This window comes from Alligator sinensis, unplaced genomic scaffold (assembly GCF_000455745.1).
Source record: "Alligator sinensis unplaced genomic scaffold, ASM45574v1 scaffold453_1, whole genome shotgun sequence".
In the NCBI taxonomy this organism is placed as follows: Eukaryota; Metazoa; Chordata; order Crocodylia; family Alligatoridae; genus Alligator; species Alligator sinensis.
In genome coordinates, this window is record NW_005842485.1 from 207,175 (window position 1) to 233,319 (window position 26,145).

The 26,145-nt window shown below is 56.5% G+C and overlaps 1 protein-coding gene across 1 annotated transcript in view; it reads right to left on the reverse strand.

The window, feature by feature from the left end:
• The window catches only part of TET3 (tet methylcytosine dioxygenase 3), a 114,551-nt gene that overhangs the window by 59,100 nt on the left and 29,306 nt on the right, over positions 1-26,145 (reverse strand). The window contains exon 3 of the mRNA XM_014523415.2: positions 24,952-25,008. Coding sequence (XP_014378901.2) covers positions 24,952-25,008 — 57 coding nt within the window. The remainder of the gene's footprint in view (positions 1-24,951; positions 25,009-26,145) is intronic.

Genomic DNA, 26,145 nt, shown 5'->3' on the forward strand with positions numbered 1-26,145 from the left:
GCCACGGGAGCTCCACAAGCGCTGGCTGTGGGAGCGCAGCCTGGGAGCTGCAACCCAAGGGGAACCCAGCACCCGCCTGGCCCCACCAAGCAGGCTTGGGGGGAGCCCCACGCCACAAGCTCTGGGTGCAGCAAGGGCATGGGGGCTCTGCCCTGCTCCATCCTGGCCCTAAAGCCCTCCAGGCTGGAGCTAAAAGTGGGAATCGACCAACGCACAAGCCAAGCTGCCACCATTCACCCAGGCAGGCAGCCCTAGGCTCATACCCTGGTGTGAACACAGTCACTCACAGGCAGCCCTATAATAACAAAGTCACATGGTTACCCAGCACTCGCAATGCATGGGGACAAACAACTTGCTAATAAAGCAGTGCCTGATGGTCAGGGTGACATCCACCCTGCCATAAGACACCGTATCAGCAGGGCTGCAGGGAAGGAAGGAAGATCCCCCACCCCTTTAACATATATCCCCCCAGACTCAAGACTTTCCCTGACAGCCTCTGTCTCCTGGGTGGGCCTTGCTGAGTGCCAGAGGCACTGCCAGCCAGTCTGTAGGGCTGTCCTACCCCATGACCTGCCCTCACTGCTCCCTCCCCGACACCCATGTCAGTCCAGATAACACCCCCTCCTTCTACACATGGGGTGCCCCTGATGTAGGCTGCTGTGAAGCAGAATTAAATGCAGACCCTTTGCTACCATGTAGTCACTGGTGGGAGCTTAAAGCCATGTGCAGGACAGGCCCAGGGTCTCAAGGGTAACCAGTAGCATATCCCACTGCAAATCCCAACTGCATTTACCCCAACACATGTCTGCTGACTCCAAGAGAGCTGGTCAAGGCTCAGACCTGGGCAGCCAAGTTCCGAATTCTGCTCCGAAAGCCTCAGAAATCCCTGCCTACAGAGCACACATATCCTCTCACAAGCTCTTCATGTCTTTCTGCCCACAGCCCCACTGTCCAGATAACAGGATCATAGAGAAGCCAGGCTGAAAAGGATCTCCAAAGGCAACATCTAGTCCAACCCCCTGGCTGAGTCAAGATCATCCCTATCCAAACCATCCTCTACAAATCCATGATCTAACCACTTAGCAAGGTGACAGAGTCAACCCTGACCCAACACAGAAATCATAGAAAATGAGGGTTGGAAGGGACCTCAGGAGGTCATCTAGTCCCACTCCCCAGCCTGTACTGGTGCATAGGATTATTCTGTCCTAAGCGCAGGACTTTGCACTTGTCCTTGTTGAACCTCATAAGATTCCTTTACACGCCCCAGCATGGTGTCATCTGCAAACTTGCTGAGGGTGCACTCTATGCCATCTTCCAGGTTGATGAAGACATTGAACAAAATCAGCCCCAAGACCCCTGGGGCACTCCACTTGATACCAGCTCCTGACTAGACATCAACTCATTGATTATTACCCTCTGAGCCCAATGCTCCAGCCACTTTTCTACCCACCTTACAGCCCATTCATCCAGCCCAGACTTCCTTAACTTTCCTGGAAGAATGGTGTTGGAGGCCATATCAAAAGCCTTGCTAAAATCAAAGTACACCACATCCACCAGTCTCCCCAGCATCAGACATCACACCCAAGCCTGCCCCAGACAAAGCAGGGGGACCACAGTGGCCAACATCCTTCTGTCACAAAGGTTGTTAAAATACACCTGAGAGATCCCAGAAGGGGCTGTGGCCCCTGCTACAGAGGAAGGCAAAACCTCTACAGTCCACCCCAATCTAACCATGGGGTAAAACTCCTTCCTGACCTCAAGTATGCTGCTGGTCTGACCCTGAATGGCAGGGCAGGACCCTCTAGCCAGGCTCCTTCAGGCTGAAGTCCCAACAGGAGCACTGGCACAATCCCCAGCTGGGCTGAAGCTGACACCCAATGCTGAACTGAGCTGACAAAGAGCTGATCACAGAAAGCCCAAGGGGCTAACCTACACCCAGGCCTCCCACTGCCTTACCTTGCCTCTGCCTGTTATCACATGGCTGGATCTTGGTGGACACCTGGGAGTGGAAAGAGCACCTGGCATGAACAGAGAAGTTCATGAGCTAAACAGTCCTGTGAGAAGAAACCCATCCCATGGGGTGACCCGTCCCAAGAGGTCCTGGTTTTCCGAGCCAGCGGTGCACAAGGAAGCTGACCAGTCAGCCCCAAAGGGCTGCTTCTAACCACCACAGGAGAAAGAGCAGCAGATCAAGGTGCCACAGGCACACTGAGACATGCATGGATCTGGCCCAGCTGTTGGGTGTTCCCATCTGTGGCCCCAACAGTGAAGGAGTGAGAGTCCAGGGGTGAAAGTCTGGCTGGGAAGAGGGAGGACACATGGGTGTGGGCGAATGGGCTGCAGCAAAGACAAAAGGTCTTGCAAGGGACCATGATTTCCTCCATGCTGGCTCCCAACAAGCCCCAGGAACTCCACAGAAAGACAGGGGAACAGGACGTGCAAGGGCAGATCAACGGATTTCAGAGCTACGGAGCTGTGCGCAGCGAACAAAATGGACATCCCGTGGCAGCGTCCGAGTGACCTCTGGGCTGCATCAGCTCCAGCACTGGACGTTCCCGGGGATGGCTCGCTAACAGGACGAGGAAGCACTTTAGAAGCAGCTGAGGCCGAGGCTGGGTGCTCCGAGCATCTGTTGTTCATCTGCCTCGGATCTGGTCCAAAGGCAGGTTGGAAAATTCATCGCTGCGCACGCAACTGGCAGGCAGGCAGGCCCCACCATGTGAAGCAAGCTGCAAGCCCAAGTCACAAGCAGCCTTCCCTCCCAAGCGGCTGGCTGCTGCCTCCTGGGCCCTGGGGCAGCGAGGCAGGGGGACAGGATGTCCCAGGAAGCCCAGGACATGCAGAGCTGGAGCACTCCAAGCTTTTGCCTGTTCTCCCCTGAGGAGAGGCTGCGGATAGAGCGGCAGATTTCCAGGGCTCACCTCTGGCCATGATCCTCCAAGCGCAGACAGGCAGCAAGCCTGGGACTCAGTCACAGCCGGACCCCTTCCATCTGGGAGTCAGCCCCTGCCAGGGGGATGATGTGCTGCCAGAGATGGAGGCAAGGTGCCTCCATTCCTCACCCCTCTATTCAATAAATATGTATGACCCAGCTCTGAATGGGTACAACCCAGAAGCCCAAGGCATGGGCTGCACTGTGCAGAGCACTGTACAAACGCAAGACAAAAAGGCAAGTCCTACCCCAAAGAGCTGACACTCCCAGGAAAGATATGGGGAAGTGAGCATAGAGGCATACAGGGTGACCTTCCTTCTTGTGCAGGGAGCTCACAGCCATGGCGTTCAAGCTTCCTTCTGCTTTTTTTCCACTGGCCTCAGAGCCTCAGCAGTAAAAAATTTGCTCAGGGAAAGGAGGTGGCAGTGACATTCTTGGGGGCTGGTAATTAGCATCTCCGGAAAAGACCTGCAGGTAAAACGCCATTGTGTTTCACTGGGATTTTGGAATCATTTTTTATTTTATTTTTACACACGTCCCAGAGGGGGTGTACTGCATCATCAACAGCAACAAATCAAAACCAGAAATAGGGGTCTTGTTTTTAGCCTTTTTAACCATTTCCAAGAAGTATTTAGGGGGAGGGAGGATTTGAGTACAGGAAACCCTCACTATTTGTGAGTTCGGCATTTGCAGTTTCAAATATTTGCAAATGCCAAACCCGCTTCTTAAATACACTTAAAGGAGCTCCTCGGGAGCTCCGCGCTTGCTGCCGCCGCGCTCCCGCCACTGCCAAAGCAGTTGTGCCACCCCCCCAGCTGCCGGGGGCACTGAGTTCATGAACACATACGGTGTTCATGAACGCACTGCCTTATTCGCAGATTTTGCCATTCGCAGGGGATACAAGAACGTATTCCCTGGGAATGGTGAGGGTCACCTGTATAGGCAAAAAAAAAAAAACAATCATATCCAAAAATTTGATTCTATTTTTTCCATGGGAAAAAAACAAACAAACTGGATTTTGCCTTTAGCAAGTGAGCAAGAAGAAATGAAAAACTGTCACAAAGGAAAACTTTCCACAAAATATATTGGGAGTTTTTTCCCTTTTCCTTCCCCAAGAAGCCACTTTGAAAAGAAGGAACATTAAGACCAGTGGTTCCCATCGTTTGTAGATGCAAGACACCCCTGGTTAGACACAAGGGCCCCACTGGAAAATGCCAGCTCTTAGCTTTTTTTTAATGACAGAAAAACACTGGAGCAATTCTTCTGTTACAAAGAACTCAAACCGCAACTGGGAGGAATGTTTTTGACATTCAGGATTCCTACTTGAAATCAATCCCGTGTAAGTGTGCACAGACCTAACTGCGCTCCCACATCACAGCACCCTTAAAACCATTTCACAGCATCTGGGTTGAGAATCACTAGGTTAGACCCAAATGCTGCGACCAGCTCTGGTGTGGAGCACCTCCGATCCCCATCGCCTCGGCCAACCAAGCACAGATTCCACACACACACACACACACAGAGGGAGGCAGGTCACACTGCAAACCAGCCCAGCATGGTACCTTCCTTTTGCAACTGATATCATATCTGCAGCTCTTTTGTACCACTCGCTTACCTACTAGCTCAAAGGAGCTATGTTGCATAGCAACACCTGCATCCCTTATCGTCAGGCATCTCTGAAAGCGAGGGCATCTAAGCAGAAAGGAGCAGAGGAGAAGGCAAAATCTGACACCGACAGATCCTGCTGGAGACAGATTGGCCAGGCTGAGTGAAACAGTGACAGACAGGGGAGATTTCAGCCTTTGGGAGATTCCCCGAACTCTGGACCCAACAGGGAAATGAAGTCACATTCCCCAAACTCTTGAGTGACAGTCGGGAAGTCTCCCCAACCACCTGGCAGGCAGGTCCCCAGCTCTCCGTGCATTCATGCCATGTGCGGCACCACCAGACCATCGCTCCTACTGCACCATGACCTGAGGGCTGTCTCTCCAGGCCAGAGTACAAAAACACTCCTTTCCCTGCACTTTGGACCCAGCCTGGGAACCTGGGGCTTGCACAATACATGACCCCAGAGCGGCCGCCCTCGGCCAGCCTCCGGACCACAATCACATGGGACAACATGATGCAACCAAGGGAGCAAGCCCAGAGGACAGAGCCCCAGGCTGGGAAGCAGACGTCTTGGCTCGGCTCCAGTTCAGGTGGTGACCAGACAGTCTACACAGTCAGCTCCCACGCGGGTCCTCGGGCAGGAGGCTTCCATAGCCACAGGCTGGGCATCCAGGCGTGCCCCTGTGGTGACAGTGATGGGCTAATTAGCATGGAGGCGGGTCACCCCATGGCGCTAATTAGTCAACTGGAAGCCACGAACAGACGAGGCTGCGTGGCTTCTGCGCAGCCCAGCTCCAGGAATGCACAGGAGTTCACCGTGGGAACACGGCTTCAGTCTGCCTCTGCCTCAGTTTCCCTCCGAGGCTGGAATACTGGCCTCCCTGTATACAGCCTTGGTAGCTCTAAGGGCTGGGGAAGGAGGTGTTTTATGCACACATTTGCTTCTTCACCAGCAGGCCAGCAGCCACTGCGCCCATAATGGGGTCTTCTCCGAGGAAGGCAGTGGCCCCTCCAGAGGTCACGGTTCCCGACTCGCGCATTCCACAGAGACAAAGGCTGCCGCGGGGCCGGCGGCGTGACAGGCCGAGCGGGCACGTGCTGCAAGCCTGGAACAAAACTGTCTTTCACCACGGGGAGAAGTTTACAGGCTGCACGAGAATGGTTCAGAACAACAACGTCTTAGACATCCTGCTCCTTCGTCAGCAGCACCCATCGAAGGGAAGGAACGATGGTCGCCCTCTACCACTCCTCTCCTGGAATGAAGGGCCTGCTCAAATTCTCCCCCTACGGCTGCACCAGGAGGTGCTATGCTTGGGCACCCAGGGGTGGAAAAAGGGGGGCAGGGGAGGTGGCGTGGTACAATTTGCGTCCCCACTGATGGGCACCATTCCTCTACATTGCCTCTTGGATGCCCCTTCACTAGTCATCTGTATGGCACGGGGCATAGCAGGGACCCTACCCTGGCCAAGGCCTTGATGCCACTCTGCTGCTGAGGAGTGAGGGCTGAGCACCATGCAAGAGTCACGTGAAAGGACGGATGGTTCAGGATTCCAGGTGCTTATGGGGGACTTAAAACCTACTGCTCTAAGCCTCGGCAAATCCCTTAAGCTAGATCCTTTTCTGCCAATGAGGCCCCTACACCAACATCAGCATCTACGTGCAATCAGCTCGCGGCCCTGAGATGCTGCTAACACAGGTGGTAGATCCCATGCAGAAGGAGCTGTATCAACCCAGCAGGGAGTACATAGGGCTGGCCACACCGGCAGAGACACCCAGCGTTGTACCCACTGCACCACACTGCCCCTCTGATGCCCTGAGGCAGGCAGTGAAATCTGTCCCCTTTGCTCCCGCGCACGCTGACAGTGGAGGGGCAGAAAGACAGGCCGCGGATTAAAAAGCACGAGCAGCCTGGCCGCTCTGCGCTCATTCATGCCTGCGGCCAAGCCGGGGCGCGAATCCCCACCACGCCGCCCGCCCGCCGTGAGGCACGAGGGAGAGAGGCCGGCAAGGGAAGCCAACTGGCAGGCGGTGGCTGCAGAAGGAAACACTTTCCAGGCCTGGGAAGTGGAGAGGCTCTTGGAGACAAGGCAAGAAGCGGGTTCCAAGGCACAGGGTGGGAGGAAGAGAAGGGAAAAGGAGCCCTTTGAGAAGCCAAACTGAACCTTTTTTTGCTCTGGGCTCAACAAGTCTCTTCCCTCCCCCAAACCAAGCTGAATCTATGCGCATGTGCCCAGCTACTAGCTTGGGCTTTGCAGCTCAGGGAGTGGAGCAGGGGGAGTGGGAGCTGTGTAGGCTGCAAGCCCAGGGAGATGTCCAGCCCCCGGCCACCAGCTCTGTGGCACCACCATGCCCTGTCCCCATCTGCCTGGTAGTGACTTTATCCACAGCTCCTAGATGGAGGCATACCCTCTTGAGCCACTCTCACACCAGCGCCATGCCGCAGGGACTCTGGTGCAGCTGAGGCAGCTGGTGTCTCCCCACCTGTAGCATCCCGAGGCAGCCCAGGGAATGCCCCCACGAGGCTCAGGGAGAGCCAAGAGGCCATCAATCCCCTCCCCCTCAACAACTCTGCTAGTACTGGGGGAAAAGGCTGGTACATGCAAGGCAGCTGGCTGGCAGTGCTTCGTGGCATGCCGTGGTGCTGATGAGCGAGAGGCTGGAGACACTTCTGGGGACACAGCTGCCTGGCAGCATCTGGTACTCATCTGCCGGCTCCTTCTGGAGCCCATACCAACCCTAAGGACTTCTCTCCCTTCCTCTGCTCCTGGGGCTCAAGCCAAAAGTGATCCCGGCTCCCCCCAGCCCCGCTAGCCACACTAAGGGGCTCAGGACAGATCCTCCCTATCAATGCCCTTTGGTGCAGAGCCAGCAGCTGCCCAGGAGGTGAACTGCTTAGAAAGGCATGCTGTTCACAGAAGGGCTCCCGGGGGGAAGATGGCCTTGGGACCTGCGTACCCTTCGGCACTGGCGACATGTAGTGGGTGCACGTGGGTGCATGTGCACCCCCTGAAATTGGCCATGCCCCCCCGAGAGAAGTGCCGGCAGCACTTCCAGGTTTGCCGCCAGCACTTTTGCCAGTGGCAGCAATTAGCTGTTAGGGAACGCTCCCCCATGGTTGACGATCGGCCACTGGGGTACCGCCCCAGTCATCGATCGGCCGCTGGTGCCCCCCCAGTATTAGGAGGCACCAGTCGCTCATGCTTCGAGGGAAGGCAAGCAACAGAAAGGTCCCCTCTGCCCCACCCCAAGGTGCAGCCAAAGGGACAAAAGATGCTTAGATGAGACCACATTTCCCTGCAAGCATCACATGCAGACCCCAACCCTGGTGCTCAAAGCATAGAGGGGACACCCCCACGGGGCTGGCAGCCCTTCAGCACTGGAGATTCCCCTGCTTGTCTCTTACTGTCTCTGTTGCTCTCACACCAGGCTGGCTTGGCCGTCAGGGGCCTCTGAGATCCTGCTGCTCTCTCTGAATGGAGATGGCACCAGTGAAACGCAGAAGGGGGTGGGCAACAGCAAGTGGAAATGAGAGGCAGAACTAAGCCTGTCTGCCTAGGAGGACAGGGCTGACTCGCCCCTTTACCGTGGGCAGTGTGGGGGCCCTGACACACCGACAGCACACAAAACCAAGCGTGGGCTGCATCGAGGCCACGAGCTGGGTCCAATGGAAGGAGCCCTGACTCACAGCATCCAGAACCGGTGCACGCACAAGGGGGCTGCACACTGGTTCCTGGTTACTAAGCCCTGCCCACATCACCTGGCCAAGGCATGGGGAGTGGGCTGGGCTGACAGGGCTCCCAGGTCACTGGGCCAGAGAGCACGGGCAGCTAGCTGCCCACCCCGCCAGGATGGAGCCCCGCGCACCCACACAAGCTCACCCCCTCCGGCAGGACATCCCACTTTGGCCCTGGGTTAACACTCCCCTTACAAAGAAACCAGAATACTGTCACCACCCGCCCCCACATGCATGCACCCCAGTACCCTGCCTCTGCTCCACACCCGCCAGGGCTGCATCCTACAGCCCTTCCAAAGCCTGACGCAAGGTCCACACAAGAGCGTAACCCCCCACGACAGCCAGGCCAGGCAGCTCCTTCTCCAGCATGGGAGTGCCAGGACCCCCCTCAGCCTGCACACCTGCCAGGTGCCTGCTCTCCCCATCAGGAAAAGGCAGTGGGAGATTCTGGGGTTGCTCCTACTCCTCGTAGCATGGGGGACGAATCGCCAACCCACCCTCATGGGTAAGGATGAGGATCCTGTCTGGCCCCCCATGGAAGTGCCGGTATTGACCGCAGCTCTCCCTAGAACCAAACCCCCCAGCAGAGCCCAACACCCGCTCACCTACCCAGCAAAATGCTGCCGGGGACACACGTGCCTGTGGCACTGCTGCTGGGTCCCTGGGGCACCACGGGCTGGTGAGGAAGCCTCTCACAGCGTGGCCCCTGCCTTCTCCCATCTCTCCCAGGAGCGCTCCTCTGCCTCACAACCAGCCCTGCGATCTATCGAGGAGGTGCTGCTTCAACACGCCCTGGCCCAAGCAAGTGCGAACACATCCCCTCCGAGACGCTGACGCAGAGGCTGGGGAGGGACCAGGCTGCGCCGTGAGCCCGGCCCTATGCCCTCTGGGTCTGGGACAGGGAGCCTGGCCCCGTGCCCTCTTAGCTACAAGACTGGGAGCTGTGGGGCTGGCCCCACACCCTCTTAGCTCCAGGATGGAGACCAGGTCCCAGATCTGACCCTACATGTGAGGGCCTGTCCCTATCTCATGGAGGAGCTTCCCTTCTCCACACCACGCCGTCCCCCCATGCCTGTCTGCTTCAAGGGAGCAACGGTACAGGTTGGCCTCATGGAGGATGTTTATGGATGAGCTGGACAGTGCTTTAGAGAGGGGAAAGCATGCACATGCTGGGGCCATTCAGCAGCAGCACACCCCAGTGCCAGCCAGCACCCTCCCTCCCTCCCTCCAGCACCCACATTTCACAGATGGGGAAATTGAGGAAAAGCAGGGTAGGGACCCAAGTACACCACCAGACCTCCCAAAATGCCTCACTTGTCTCCATCCATCGAAGCTCTACAGTGCCTTTCTCCCTGGCTGGTTACAGTTTGCAGAGGGCTCGGGGATGAACCCTGCTTGAAGGGGGAGAGATCAAGGACGTACCTGCCACATCTGCCGGGACCTTGGCACATGGGAACCCAGGCGGTGCGGGACGAGCTGCCTGCTGGCTGTATTTACCCTCTTCCCCCTCCTTTAGTTTTGATTCGTGCCGTTAATGACTTCAGCGAGTGCTCACTTCCAATTACGTCGTGGTGGTGGCGGAGAGAAAGGCCGAGGATGAATCACCCCTGGCTGCTCTCCTCATTCCAACCTGCTGTAATTGTTTCTCGGGGCCCGGGCCATGTGCTCCCGTGGAGGCTGTGACTCATAGGCAGGCCCCCGTACACACGCACGTAGAGCCAGCTACACACGGGTGACGGAAAGGAGACCGAACGGGCAGCCTTGACTTCCCGGCGATGCAGCTGCCGCCGAGAAGCCGTCTCCCAGGCACCACGGCATCATCTCTGAGAACGTGCCCCTGACAGTCAAGCTGGAGCCCTGAGCTCTGTCTGACAGCAACTGAGAGAGACCAGCAGGGGATTCCCCGGGGCTGAATGGCGGCTGCTTTCTGGCACTCCCCGCACTCCTGCGGCAGCCAAGGCAGGGCGATATTGGCTTTGAGTCCTGCTTCACTCCCGCTGCCTCTCCAGGCCGGGGTGAGGGCAGCACGCTGCAGCAGCAACAGGGCTCAGCTGACGGCTGTGCTCGTGCAGCTTCTGCTTCATCTTGGGCTCGCTGTGCAGCAGGTGCAAACCAATGGCAGACAGGCCGGCTCGTGCAGCTTGGGGCCAGTCACTTCCTCTCCCAGGGTGGGACTCAGTGTCTCAGCTGACAAATAGTGGGGGAGCTCCTGACCCCTCCAGAACGTGCTCCGAGCGCTGGGCATGACGGCACCTTTCCATTGATAGAAAAAGGGAAGGGTTGGGGGCAGGGGGTGCACAGAGAAGCAGAACTGGCCTGGGGGGCTGCAAAGCGCATCTGTAGCCAAGCCAGAGATGGACTAGCAGCTGAGCTGGTGGGGTGGGCTGCTGGTGGGAGAGTCCCCACACCTCAAGCACAAGGCACAGCCGGGAGAGGCAGTCTAAAAATAAAGCCGCCGGGAGTCGCGGATCCGCAGCGCCGCTGCTCCTGAGCACCCGGAGCTTAAAATAGCCAGCGTGACTGCACGGGATGGGCAGAAGAGAGGAGCTGGGTGCAGCGTCTTCTGCAGAGCTGCTGGTCCTGACCTCACCTGGCACAGCCCAGCATCAGCATTGCCCCACTGGAGGGAGATCCAGCCCCTGGCCAAGCCCAGCCACCCATGCCTGTCCCACACCCACACATGCGTGTGCCTCATGCCACACACAAGCACCCAGGCCTGCTCATGGAGTGACCTCTCAGACTCCTGTCTGAATGTCGCCTCACACTGCCAGCCCGGCCCGGCCCCAGCTCACCCCCCCATGCACACGTACACAGGGGCCTTACTGCTGCCCCCCACCCCGCCCCTAATCAACACACCAACCTCAATTCAGCCCCTGTAGAAACATTTCCAGCTTCCTGGAGTCTCTGCCAAGAAGGAAGCTGGACCAACCTTCTACTTTACTAAATTTTCCAGCATACAAGATGTATCAGTGTATAAGATATATCCCCTCCCCACCACAAAACAAAGGCGAGGAATAGGGGGAAACTCATGAAACACGGCAAGGTGGCTTCCCCCAAAACGTATGAGGGAGGAAGGAGCAGGGGCTATGGTGCAGTGAGTTGGGGAGACGGTAATGACAGTGACCTCCTGAGGCTCAGTACAGAGTACCAGGGAGCTCCTACACCCTGCTTACCCTGACAGCAGTACAGTGACCCAGGAGGCCCAGACCCCTGCACACACTGTGGCTATACCAATGGAGAAGGATGCTGCCACACACCCCTTCTCCTCTTTCCGTGACCGGACCCGGTTGACTCTCCCCAACGTTTCCAGCCCCCTCTCCAAGTCACTGATCTCTAATTACAATTACCAGCTATTTTTCTTTCCACAGCAGCTCTGGTGGCTGCGCTGCCCTTGTCTTGAAGAGCTCCTTCCCTGGAGACCTTTCGGCTGCTAAGGCCCTTTTCCTGGCCTTATACACCAAGAATTAAGGCACTACTCTAATTCTGTGCTGCAAAGACAAGAGCTTGGACAAAGTCAGGTTTCCCAGCTAGCCTTACTACCATCCAGAGGGTATTACAGCGGGCAGAGGCCTGGATTTCAACTCTCTCGGTCCAGGGTCTGTGCTGGACTCAGCAGAAGACCAGCCTGGGGCTGGGAGGCAGCGGAGCAAGCTACCAGCAGGCTGTGATCCCTGCGTCCCAAGCACCAGATGAAGCGCCACAAGGTGCAGCCCAGCGCCTGGTGTTTTCCGCCTGTCCCTGAAGAACCCCTGATGAGCGCCTGCCTGGATCCTCCCTCTCCAGGAAACCTGCCAAGCTTCCCTGCTTCCTGTCAGGGCCAAGCTGTCTTTGGCACAAGCAAATGAGCCCAGTCACACGCTGGGTGACCACAGACCGAGGGAGCTGTGTGTGCATCGAAGGAGGAGAACTAGGTGGCAGAGCTATGGGCTGAGGAAGCGCAGGGGCTTGGCCGCTTCTCCAGCACAGACATGGATGTATGGGCACGAGCGTCATGGACACGCAGACATGAAGCGGACCAGGAGCCCCCATGTACACATGCATGCTAATTCACACAGGGTGGCACACACGCAGTACAGATGTGCACAGATGCATACACACACACGCAGACAGACCACACAGAGGATCAGCTATAGGCAAACCCAACTGCACATGTAACTTTGCCTCCCATCTGCAAGTCGCTTGTCCTGTGCCTAAGAGTCCCCCACCCCTGCTGGGACTTCAGCTTTCCTCACTGTAAAAGCACGGCTCCCAGTCCTAAACTGCCTCCCCCAGGGGATACATTAGTCACGCATGGTGGAGACTATGGGCCACCCATCTCTCATGCCGTGATGGGGCACTGAGCTGAGAAGCTCAGACGTAGCAGCATGCAAGCACTGCTCGATGGGCACACAGTAAAAACCAAGGACCTGATCTCCTGGGCTTTTCATGAGCTTGTGGAGAGGAATGATTAACCCAGTATCCTGGCTGGACTCCAGGGCAGGTAATAACCTCAAGTCTCCTTTGCTTCCTCCAGCAGGATAGATATGGTCTCCACTGTCCCCACCCCATACTCTGGGGTGCTCAATAGCACTGCCTCTGTCAGAGGACGGGATGACATCTATAGGGTGTCCTGTCCACAACTCCTCTCTGGTGGCTGTCACAGAGTAGGCCTCGGTCTTTTGAGACTCATGGCACCCATAGGAAAATGCCAGCTCTTTGCTTGCACTTGTTTTATGACTACGGACAAACACTAGAGCATTTCTTGTGTTGCAAAGAGCGCAGAAAGCCCACAACTGGGCAGGGGGGCTTTAACATGAGGAATTCCTATTAGAAAGCTCTGGGTTAACTTTGTGTACCACGTGGAAGTGTTTGCATACCTGGCAGTGCTCATACTGTGCGACTCTAAAGGTGCCAATCATTCCCCATAATATGCACAGGGGGATGTCCCAAGGCTACCTGGGCCAACAATCCCCTCCCTTCATGCGCACACGCAGTAGAAAGTGAATCTCCTCTCCTCCTTGGTGAGGCCCAAGTAATCTGTAACTGGCCCATGCTGTCATTAGCACAGAGGAGCTTGCCCCCAAGTTTCCAGAGCCAGCAACCACTTGCAGCTCACTTGAGTGGTTTTGTGGATGTCCTGTGCTCCTGAAACCTCAGAGCCTCACTGGCTACTGCCAGCTACACTGTCAGCATAGGAGCTGAGACAGAGCCAAAGCAGCTCTAGAGACCCTGTGTGGAGGGTCGTAAGGGACCTGGTTATGGGGAATGCCAGCTGCTGCCTCTTTCCTCCTTCCAGCTCTGTTGGTAGCCGGCTGTACCGTGGGGAGATACTCCATCGCCTGCAGCTCTATTTCCCTCAAAACACCAACAGGCTGCTAATTCCAGGTCCTGGCACCAATCATTCACACTGGGACAACTGCACTGGCTGGAAGAGCTGCTCTTGAGTTAGCAGCAGGGTGGGAATATGGAGGGGCTTGACAAGCAGGGTGCCAGGCTTAGACTCTGGGGACCCTGTGTTCAGTTCCCAGCTCGGCCACATGCTCACTACATGACCATAGGCAAGTCTCTTCAACTGTCTGGCTAGGTGTGTGTGGAGCACTGAAACCCTGGGCAGGTACCTGGGCTAGCTCCAGAAACAGTTGAGTTATTCAAATGGGTTGCAAGACTTAGCTCACAAATGGTCAAGATCCTTCAACACCCAGCACCTCCTACACTGCCCAAGTTCTGGGCTGCCCAGTTAGAGGCTTCAGGGACCCAATCTGCATAAATTTTGGGCACCTTTGGCTCCAATGATGACCAGAGGAAACCATAGAGCCTTTGTGCCTCTGAAAAATCAGCTCCCTCCCGCTGTCTGATATGGAGCTGAGGCATTCAAAAACCCCTTCCCCAGCCTAATCTGCTTCCTACTTGCTCTGCTTTCTGCTTTTTGCCCTATGCCACTGTGCTGCCTGTCATCTCCACAATTTGCCACATTCCATGCAGAGGCTTGCCCATGCCACCTGCTCCAGAGTAGTATCTTGGCTCTCACACCAGAGACTCCAGAGGAAAGTATAAAACAGCCCTTAATGCACCCAAATGGACCAACGCACCCGAAGGGACAAATGACTTCCTTATCCCAATCACCCAACACCTGAGGTCTGGACTGCTCCATATTTACCCACCTGTACCTGGTAACCTCCACAACCACTCTTCCAAGCCCTCAAGCAGGAGCTCAAAGTTAAGCAGCTGATCAAACACTTTGCGAGGAGCCATAACACCAGCGTAGATAGAGAGGCATCGATACCATCACAAAACAGGATAATAACAGCCAAGTAACATTGAGAACGCACTCCAAGGGGTTTAAGGATCTGCGGCTGAGAAGCACCTTCAATACTAAGTAGAGCACAGCTGGATTTTAGCTACTGTCTCCGTGTTCACTGGGGCCATTTGGGCTCGAATACACACAGCAACAGGCTGCAGCAAGAGGATCTGGATAACTGAGCTCACCCAGGGGCTAGACTGAACCTCAGGCAGGAGAATTCCTATTTAATGTCCCAGAAATGCCAAGGGAATCACAAGCTGCACCCCCCACATATCCCTGATGTCATGAAAGCAGAGGAGGGAAGGACCTCTGACTCAGCTCTTTCACCCTTTCTCCGCACCTGGACAGCTGTTGCTCAGAGCCCCCAAAGGACAGGCAAAGACTCCAGATTCCCAGGCACGCCTCTGCAGTGCATCTGGGCTGCTGTGCAGTCCAGCTCCCAGCTGGAAATCCCCCCACAACTGCTGATCTATAGAGTTGCATCAGCTCAACAACGCCTGTGCTTTAATCCTCTCCCCAGGCTTTCCCCTGGGGCACTGGGAATGCTGCTACTTCATTGATGAGGGCCTGGTAATGAATGCGGGGCAAGAGGAATGGAGATTTCTTTGCTCCCCTGCTTGTGAAGGGGGACACACTGGAGTTCTTAAGGTATCAGGCAGTCGATAAATCCCTCTGCTGCTACCTTGGGCAGAGCTGGAACTGGACGCCTGACAACGTGACGTGACAGCCAATAAGCCATGGAAACCAAGACACATCGCAGACGATCTCTCTGGCAGGACACTGCATGCACCACCTGCTTTTCCAAGCCCGTAACTGCCTCTTCTACCCGCCTGGCGTCACAGCCTCATGCCCTTACAGTGTTGCCAGAGACATGTGCTAGTTGGGTCAATGAACCTCCTACCCCCCGGGAATGGGAGGGAAGATACCCAGCCCAGCCACATGCCCCAAGACAAAGCCAGCATTGAAGTTTGGGTGGATCTAAGCTATGTTTAAACCAAAGCCATCAGAAGGGGAAAGCCCTTCCACTCCTGCCAGCCCCATGAGTGATGGAGGTCCGTGCCCAGAAGGCTCTAACATCCTCTCTGATGGAAGGAGGTGGCTGGGTTTGCAAGTGTGGGCAAAGCAAAAAAGGAAGCACCCACCATTGGCACAAGGGAAGGGATAGAGGCTCCAGTCCAGCTGGAAACTTGGCTTCTGCCTCTCCTTCCCAAGACACTACCTCCTGCTGTAATACAGCATCACCCCACGCCAGCCTGGGGCTCCTGGCTGACTCAGAGAGAAGCCGGAGGCCTGCTGAGTCACCTGCCCCACCTCAGATTTCAGTAAGTGGCCCGGCCAGATCCTGCCCAGCATTACAAGATCAGGTGATGGCATCATCTGGAGGGCAAGCAAGAGGCAGCAAGCTGGGCCCAGCCACAGTGGAAGCGCATACACAGTGCTCGGGGCTCAGTTCTGTGTGTTGATGTTGTCCCAGAGGAAAGGCACAGAAACAGCAATAACTGCTATTTGGCAGGAACAGGCTGGAGGAGACCCCAGAGACAAGGCTGCGTGGCTCACAGCTGGGGATGGGAAGGGACCCACTCAAATGTCGTTTGCCTCCTTTCCAAGTGCCCCATCAACACTCCATAATGGCCATCAAGGACACCTGACTTGCTCCATCCCTGGCTCTGGTCCCAAGATCTGGTGCAGCTGAAGAAGGGCTACAAACAAGTCCCAAGCCAAGCCATAAATACTAGTCAGCAAAGCCCTGACCTCCCCAGGTGCCTTTTCTTGGGGGTGACCAGACTAGAGGATTTCTGCAACAGTGTCTGCAAGACCTTTCCCTGCTGTTGCTTCTCTCCCCACATCCCCACAGAGCTGGTCTTGGACCTTCTCTGGAGTGACGGCCAGACACGGAGACCCGCTCCAGAAGCATCTTGGCTTGGCAGAGATGAGGCTTGGGTAAAAGAAGAGGGAAAACTACCCAGGGCCAAGGTAGGAGGCCTTTCCTGGGGAAAATGTTCAGCTTCTTCATAGTTCTGCTGATACTGGCTGTCTTCATCCTTCCTCCTCTTGGATCAAGAACCATGAAAAGTCTGGCTCCTTGAAGAGGCTATAGGTGACCACTCTATCTCACATCATGGAGTACTTGGGGTAAGGAGTATGGAGGTCAGGGGGGAGACCTCTGCTGTCACGGGAGCCCCAGCAGCAGGAGCTCAATGCTCATGGCTCTAAAGTGCTTCCACACTAGGGCAGCAGCTGGATTTGCCACCTGCAAAGATGCCCTTCCAGCAACCGCAGGCTCCCATCTCCTACCAGGACAAAAGGGGAGACCCACCAGCCTGGGGCAGGGGATCTCTCTCATCCTTAGTCATTGCATTTGGGATCTCTAAGCCCCTATCTGCACCTGGGCAATAGATCGCAGGTTTACTTCAAAGGTCTCTTCTGCATTGATAAGGCTTGGGGTGTGTCTGATAAATGCAACCAGCCCTGCCGCACAGCTACAAGGCACATTGCCCAAAGATGCTAAAAGCAGCCTTGCACAAATAAATCTGGGGGACACGGGCTGTCTATGTCCTGCTGCTGCAAAGGTTGCTGAAATGCACTAGAGAGACCCAAGGCAGGGAGCCATGTCCCCTGCTAGAGGATGGCGAATCCACCACAAAGTCCATACCAATCTGACCATGTACTAAAATCCCTTCTTGGTCCCAAATGCAGCAAGAGGGCTGACCCTAAGGAGTGGCAAGACCCTCAAACCACGACCCCCGTGTTGTAGTCCCAGCAGGAGCATTGGCCCAGCCCGGTCATGCTCCCAAGCTGTGGTTGCAGCCAACACACAACGGCTCTGGGGAAGGCAAAAAAAAAATCCGCGCCCCCTGATTCCTGTAGCAACCAAAAGAGAAAAAAATTCCTTCCCATGTGGCAACCAGTAAAGCCCAGAAGTCTGGAAAATGCCAAACTCCTTCCACTATGCTGGGGACAGCCAGCAGACCTCCACCCACCACCCCCTCTAGCTGGACAACCCCTTTCTGTCTTCCCCTGCATATGCTTAGCCAGCCACGTTTGTCTTCTTCCATAATGACACCAGCTGTGCCATTCTCCGACTGCCCTTATCTCAGATCCAATTCCACCCACTGGCACCTCACCAGGATGCTATCTAGCCCTGCCTGAGTCCCAGAGAAACTCAACACGCCCCCTTGGGTACCACGCTGTCACCTGAGCCAGGAGACTCACAGCCATCAAGCACAGCAAGGAAGAGGAGGAGCCACCTGCCAGCAATGTTAATAGTTTCTTGGGGGTTCAGAACACGAGATGCTTAATCAGAGGAATAGGATCCAGCCCTGCATTTCTTAAAGGCACCGGTGGGCTCCTCCCCTCCTCAATGGCCCTGTCATCTGCATCCTGTTCCATTTCTCCATGTAACCAAAGCTGCCTGTATCAGGTGCCGGGGAGCTGCGAAGCGATGGAAGGGCTCCGGGTGCACATACATTGCAGACAGCCAAAGCCTTGCTCAGGAAGGTGTGCGAAGAACTCGGGGTCATGACAGCCCTGACTTCAGCCCTCACCTTTCTGAGCAAGGCTGTTTTGCAAGAGGAAGGGCTACGGGGGTGTCATGACAGCAGGGACAGGGGGCATGCACTCAGGACTCCTGGGTTCTGTGCTGGGTAGGGACTGTAGTTGAGTGGCGATAAGAGATGGGCCCGTATCCTTGGGACTCCCGGGTCCTGCTGCCAACTCAGGGCAGAAGCATGTTCCACTGTCTGTGTACCCAGCACAAGTCCAACAGAAGGAGGATTAGGACCCCAGGTGCCACCTCTGCCAATCTACACTAGAGCCCCCTCTCTCTCTACCAGAGTGCCATCCACCATCACGTGGCTGCAGGAGAGTTAAAGCAAGAGAGGAACTCAGCCCTCAGCTGACTGCTCATCAGCTTCTCTGCTGACCAACCAGGAATGGGAGCAGGTGATCTCACAAAGGGGCTCAATGCTCCCCATCCCTTCTGGCCAGGGTCAGAGCAGTCTCCCAGAGGTGAAAGGCTTCTGGACACATCAGGATCCCCTGGTCTTTCCCAACCTGTCTGCAGATGGGCGGGGAAAGCACTGGAGGCTGGTACTTGCCTGCTGCAAGCCCCAGCCCTGCCCTGGTGTGGGATCCACATTGGTAAGCTGACCTGACTGTCAGGGCAACCTGCACCCAATCGGGTGGAGGGTCTGCCTTGGTGAGCAAAGAGTTAACACAGCTCAGAGGCCTCCAACAAGGAGCTGGAGCAGCAGGAACTCATAAGGGCCCCGCATTCCTCACCAGCCATGTTGTTTCCATTAAGGCTGCCAGTACATCGTGCAGGGGCTGCAGGGGGAACGCTGCAGATGGAGGCCGGGGGGAGAAAACCAGCCAAGCAACAGCCAGGCCTGAGCCCCCATCCCCTGCCGCAGCTCCCACGCAGCCGGCCAGAAAGCGCCGCACATGGCCACTGCCAGAGCCTGTCGCTGCCTCTCCCTGCGCGCCTGGAGACCGGGAGACTAAAAATAGCTCCCGCCGCACCACGGTGCTGGGAATGCTGCAGTCGGGGGCTCGGGAACTTGCTCTGCTCAGAGAGGGCCAGCAGAGCCAAGCAGGGGATCAGCCAGAGAGGCAGCTTTGGCCTGCACAGCCCTGCTTGGCTTTCTTTGCAAACTGTGCTGGGGGGATCCAGGCACCCCTGCCTCCCACACTCCCGTCTCTGCCTTCTCCCCCCAGCTTTAGACCCCAGGGCCGCTGGGGTTCCTTTCCAGCCCCGCTCATCCTCCTCCTCCTCCCTTCCGGAGCGCGTTTCAAAGCGTCCCTTTAAATTAAAAAAACCCCTGTGGCGTGGTGCCCACAAGGGAGAAAGGAGAGCTTGGAGCCTTGGTGTAACACTCCTGTGGCCGAGCCACTGGCCATGCCCTGCCACCGTCCCTTGTGCCCAGCAGTGCCGTAAGGCATGGGAACTGGCAGGAACCACATGGGAGGGAGGGGTCTGGCCTGGCTGGGCACCCCCAGCCACAATCCCAGAGGATAAGAAGCCTTGTCTCATCTCCGCGCTCCCTTGTATGACGTCTCCTCCCTGTTCGAACCAACCCTGCGCCTCTCGCACAACCTGAATGCTTTCCATGGGGGCCATCATCACCCCCACCCCCGATGGCATCCTTCACTGATGGGAATGCAGCTACCATCATCCCCCTCCCACCCTGGTGTCGGCACCCTGCGCTCCGCTCCCGTGCCAGGGGCTGGTGACTCAGGGCACCGGGCACACGAGGCTGCAATGTTTGTAAACCTAAAAAAAACCCCAACCACGTGTGGGCAGGAGCGGCAGGCCACCGCCCAGCGACGGGCTCCTCAATGGGCTAAAAATATGCATGAGCACCCGCCTGGTTTCCCAGCCACTCCAGCCTTGGAAAGCAAAGCAAAAAGGAAGTTGCTGCTACTCCCCGTCCCCCCCCTAGCTGGACAGCTACTCCCTCAGGGCGGGGGTTTAAATAGGCAATAGTGGCCACGCCTAAGCTGTTCGAATAAAGGCTGGGATGTCAGCCTGGGTGCCTGCTGCGTCCCACGGGCAGCAATTCAAGCCCAGGCTGGGTTTCGTGAATGATCTCCTTGCTCTCGGGAAGCCCCAGTCTTGGAGAGCCCCCCCTACCCCAGGGTGAGCCAGGCGCTGCACAAACACAGAGCATGCTGCCTCCAGATGAGTGTAACAGGGAGATCCAGGTGTGGAGGCCACGACACGCATCCCAAGTGGCTGCCAACACATGTGCATGGCCCCTAGTTTGGAGCCCTCCACCTGCAAAACCTCTGCTTGGCACGTTACACACCCACCAGCTCCTATCTGCTATATAGCCCAAGAGGAAAATAGAGACAGGTTATTTCAGTTGAGGCTTTGAGGATGTTTTGTGCGCTTTGGGGCAAAGGGAAGGAGCCATGTGTGCGTGCTGAGATGAACGTGATGGTGCCTAAGGGCATCGTTCCATAATTTCTATAGGAAGCTCACTGTTTGTACAGCTCCTGACACACCAAGGTCTTAGGCCATGACAGAGGCTGCTAAGCTGCCACTGCAACCCAAACATGAGTAATGCCTGGCTACCGAAGGACACAGATAGGTTCTGTGATTAGAAAATCAGCAAGGACTGCTGCTATTGTCTCCTTGCACAACAGACACGCCAGCCGGCCAGTCTCAACTAGAGCCAGAGGGTTCTTGAATGAGGACCCATCCCTGTAGCACCTGGACACCAAGGAACAGACCCGTTCACACACACCCAAACTGGGATAAAAGCAGCGAGGACAGGGCACCCTACAAACTCCAGTGGATGAAGTGCCCCATGAAATTTAGTACCTGCCAGACTCGCTGTGTCAGGCTGGAAACAGTCCATGGCCCCCCTGTCCAGGACAACAAGACTCTGCGCCGCCAAGCTTCACGATGCAACAAACCCAGGTCCTTTGCCAAGCCACTGAGGTGTCCCTTCTCCCTGGGAAAACTGGATCCAATGTGTGGGACGTTCACCAAAGGGGGAAGCTACAAGCCTGCTGATGGCTCCTCATACTCCATGGGCACAGCTACAGCAACACAGCGATGACTACAGCCATGATCTGACCCCAGGTTCTTCAACTGACCAAACCTCCTCCTAGAGGAAGCCAACGACAAAGCCTTGCAGCAGAAGCATGGTCAGGACAGCGCTTCAGCCACCTGAGCCAGGGTCTCTAGCCACCCTCGTCTCCTCCTAGACAAAGCTTCATCTTTTCCCAGTTGCAGAAACTACATGCTGGTTCTTGCTAGGATGATCTGTCTGGGGAAACACCCCTGCTGTCCCCAGCACTTTTGCGATGCACCAGAAGGGGCACTCCATGGCCCCAAAGAACTCCCAGCCTGCACGGACCAGGAAAATCCGGCTCCTGCACAGCCTCCGAGATCTCCAGAAGGAGAAACTGTACCACATAACAATCACTAGCTGGAAACAACTGGAGGGAGGGGGGCTGATCCCATCCTAATAACAGCAGCAGCGCAGAACTCTACCTGCTCCCCCGGGGACTGGGGAAAAGCCATCCGAAGCATTAATTCTTCTACTGCAGGCTGCCCTGCTTGGAGCCACAAGACTGCAGCAGGCCATTAGAGCCATTACCATCCAACTCAGCCGGCTTCTTATCCTGCTGCGTCGGGGCCGGGGATCTCAGCCGTGGGCATGCACCAGCTCGGGGAGGCGGTAGCAAAGTCTTGTGCGAAAGCGCCCACAGCAATGGAGACAGGCGAAGGTGTCTGCAGGAGCTGGCTGGACCAGAACTGCCATCTTAGATGCAAACCAACCCACAGCAGCAGCTCTGTCAAAGGAGGCATTTTGAATCCCTTTCAGAGAGCTGCCTGCCAGCCAGTGCGGCTGGTGGCACACGCTGCGACGGATGCAGTCCCTCTGCTGCCCAGCACGATCTGCGTCTGCCGAGCCTCCGCTGTGCACACAACCGATCCAGGCACCGGGGAAGGGTAGAAGCTGTTTTGGAAAGATCTCCCCGCCCCCTGCCCTTCCTGCCTGCAGCCCGGCCAAGGGAATCAGTAGATCCAGTCTGCAGGAAGCTTCTCTAATTGGCTGCTTGTGCAGGGGGTCCTGCTTCCCCATTTGCTCACGTGCTGCCAATGGGCACCCGGATTCCCACCCTCCCATGACACTGTTGTGAAACCACCCATGAATAATCCCAAAGGGGGCACCTGCTGGTCCCTCCCAGGGCTCTGGAAGCACAAGTCAAGGTGTGTTCAAGACTGGGGCACTAGGACTATTCACAAGACACGGAAGTGAGTTTAGTGCTGGGAGAAGCCAGGGATGGAGAGTGGGCTGCTCCGGAGCTGTGGAAACCTGCCCCACGTGCTTCTCACACACAGCTCAGGCATGACATGAAGCCTCCTTTGCTCTCCAGCCCCAAGCTCCCCACACACATCACCTCCCGCTTCCCTTCCCTCCACAGTCCCTGGTAGGGTATCTGGCCAACACACCAAGTAGCAGCCCTGTCTCCTCATCCAAGCTCAGTCTCTCAGCGCTCCTCTGCTAACCCATGGCACCCATGGCCATTCCAGCCAGTCTTGGAGGCAGCCTCGCAGCAGTACTGAACTGCACTGCTCAGCTTGCGACATCGTCACACGGGCTTATCCTTCAAAGTGTCAGTGTGGACAAGACTTGTGTAGGCAGCATTTATCCTGGGGAGCACAGGTGAGGGGGGGTGCATCTGGGAGAGACCAGAGAAGACCCCCCCCTCCCCCCCCATGCAGAGGGCTTCAAGCTCTTTGTTGGGGTGGTGAGGAAGGGTCTTGCTAACACCCTCACCCTCCCTCTGCTGTCCTACCAGAAAAATACCCTTCCCTGAATGGAGGGTCTTCACATTTCTAGCTACTAGGGGACAGCTCAGGGCTTTTCCACACTGAAAGCAGCCCCTGGCCCAGCCTGATCTTCTCCTAATTATCAGGGGTAAAGGCAAGCCCCAAAATAAACAGCAGCAGCACTAACGAGGTGACAAAGGCCAGCCTCCAAGCAGGGTTTGTTTGCTTCTCAGCCTCCCTCAGTACTAGGCAAGGCCTCGTGCTCCTGAAGGTACCTTCCTACCCCCCCCCCACAACCTGCCACTGATGCAAGAGGTGAGTCAGGCCCCAGGGACAGGGATTGCTCAGGTGAACAAAGGCAAACAGTCCTCTGTTTGCTGCATCCCAACCAAAGCAAACAATGCAGCTATCAGCCAGGGAAGAGAGCTGGGACCTAGGTCCCTACCCTCAAATCCACTTCCATTTACACACCAAAGGGACCTAACATCTCCAGCCCTGCACTTCTCCAGCCCAGGGCTCCTGTCCTTACTCTGCAAGTGGGAAGGTAAACTCAGGGGGAACTTGGGAAACACTAAGAGTTATGAGTGGGGCAGGGAAGGCACAGGAAGGCCTGAGTGGGGAGTGGGCGGAAGGGAAAGTCTCAGAATCGATGCCTGGGGGCTCCCATGGACATCCACAAGATAAGGGGTGCTGAGCCTTATTTCAATCATGTGCTGCTGTAGCAACCTTTGGGCACAACCACCCCCTCTGCCCCACCTTGCATTGAGCCCAGTGAAAAGCGGGCCCAAAACTGCAGAGATGCGAACGACTGGCACAGCAACGGGGAACGTTGATCCCCCGTTCCGGGCATCAGTGCCTCCTCGCCTCCTATTTGGGGAGGGTCTCCCCATGACACCCTTCCCTGTTAGGATGGAGCAGGTCCTGAATGTGCCGGTGAGGCTGGCTCCTGGCCCTCTCAACACAGCTCAGCCACTCAGGCAACCCCCAAGCACAGCAGGAAGGGAAGCGCAGTTAGGGAAGGACCTTTCGACGCCAATGATGGAGTGAGGAACCGAGGATCTAATCCAGGTAATGCCCCAGCTGGCAATTAAAGGACCCCCTTTTCCTGCCCCAGCAACGAGATGGAAACCCTACTGACAGAGGCACTGGAAATCAGGAGCGCTGGGAAACAGATGTCACCAGGACAGGCCAGGGAGTGGTGTGCCTCACGCTGCAGAGCTTTGGGAGCCAGCCGGCCCCTGCAACGCAACATGCCTGAAACAGGCTCTTCCCAGCTGGCACGCTCTCGTCTCCCTCCCGCGCCCCCGGGAGCCTCAGCGCCGCTGCCTTCAAACTTCATCTCCAGCGCAACGGCGAGCTGCTCCCAGAGATGCTCCCCACCAGCCGGCGCTGGGGCTACGGCAGACTCCAGCTCCCCCAGGATCAATAGAAACAGCAACTCCATTGACATTCACCTGCGTTCCCATCAGCATGACACCAAGAAGCCACTGGCCTTGCACCTTCGGCCACGGACCCCGGAGCGCCTCATCCTGCCCGCTTCGTCGATTCTCCCCCCACCGCCCCCACCCCACATTGCAGACCCTGAGGAGTCTTTTCGGCCCTGCCGCCATCGTCATCGTGAAGGCTGACAGCGGACATCACCATGGTTACGTCAGGGTGATGTCATGCCCACTTCAAAGCAGGGGGAGTCTGGCCTCCCCCTGCTAATTTCCCTGGCTGCATGTCTGACCTCAGCAGATCTGAGAGAGGGAGTTAAGAAGAAAAGAAAAAGAGCTGCTGCTTTTCTGCAAAGACGGGTGGAAACAGTGCAGCTATTTATTTATTTCTTGCCTCGGCACCCGGAGAGGCATAGAAACAGCTCACGTTCCCTTCCCCCCACCCCCAACAACCTTGTAAAAAAAAAATATATATATATATCACAGGTTAAAAACACCACTGGAAAATGGCCCAACACAGAGAGATCAGAAATGCTGCAGAAGGCAAGCCTGGGTTTTAAAATGCTGCAACATTGGCTCAAGCGCTGGGTCTGATCCCCCCCCATGCTGTGGACTCCCTGCCCTGCTTTGTCGTCGACTTTTTAAGAGAGAAAAAAAAGAAGAAGAAGGTACCTTGGCTGCCAGCACTTGCTCCTGCGTCCGTGCTTCTCTATTGTCCTTTCGTTCCACCTGCAGCGGGGACGAGCACACACGCACACACACGCAAGAAAGACATTTTCAAAATCAAATCCAGCAGATCCCTGCTGTGCCCCCCCGCCCCAGCCCCACCGCCGGCAAATGCAGGCAGAGAAAGGGGGAAGGGGGGGGCTTTGTGGAGGGCTGGAGGTCTGCACCCTCACTTGCAGAAAAGCCCTCCGCGGATCCCCTTGTGACTCTGGCATTCAAAAGGCTTTTTCTGGGGAAAGGGGAAAGAAGCGCCCAGTACACGAGGGGATTTACCTGGGTCTGCTCTGGTTCCCCCTCCTGCCTCTCTGCTGGCCAGCTCACCCCCCCCCCCCTTTCCAGCGCTCCCCAGCCCTCGCCGGTCCCAGCACAAATCCGGCGCTACCAGGCAGCCATCTTGCTTCGTTCTCCTTTAAGCTCGGTTACAGACACCCTGGTGCATTCGGGGGCTTTTTTTCTTTCTGCCAGACGCTAGAGTCATTATCATACCGCTGCGCTCCGGGTCCCTCCCCCCCTCCCCAAGACACAAACACCGTGGACGTGACATGCATGCCCACTCTCCGCCTGCGAGAGAGCCAATCCCTGGCGTGTGCGTGTGTGTGTGCGTGTGTGTGTCCGGGGTGGGGGGAAGGAGGAGGAAGAGAGGGATGTGGTTTTTCTGCTCACAAGCACACTGTATCTTTGCCTCTTGTAGGTCACCGCCCCGCCACTGCCATGAGGCAAGAAACGGGCATCACTCTGCTTGGCATCAGAGAGCACCAGGCGGGTACCACTGGTTTCCGGGGAGCCGCTCCTGACAGCAGCCAGATGAGAACCGGCTGGGAAGCAGGGAGCCGGCGTGGGTTTAAAGAGCTCGCACGCCAAGCTCCCCCTCAGAGCCTGGCAATACGGGCACATCCTGCCCTCGGCAGCCACGGGGGAACGCCGCCGGCTCCACCGTCACCTGGAATCAGAATCACGCCCAGCTCCCACCTAGCGCCACGCATCAGTAGCTTTCAGGGCGCTGCGCCAAGGAAATCGGTACTGTCCTATCCTCATTTCACTGAAGGGGAAATCAAGGCACACAAAGAAGCTACGGAGCATTGCCAAGGCCACCCAGAGACATCGGCAATGCATGGGGGGATACAGGGGGGCACATGCCCC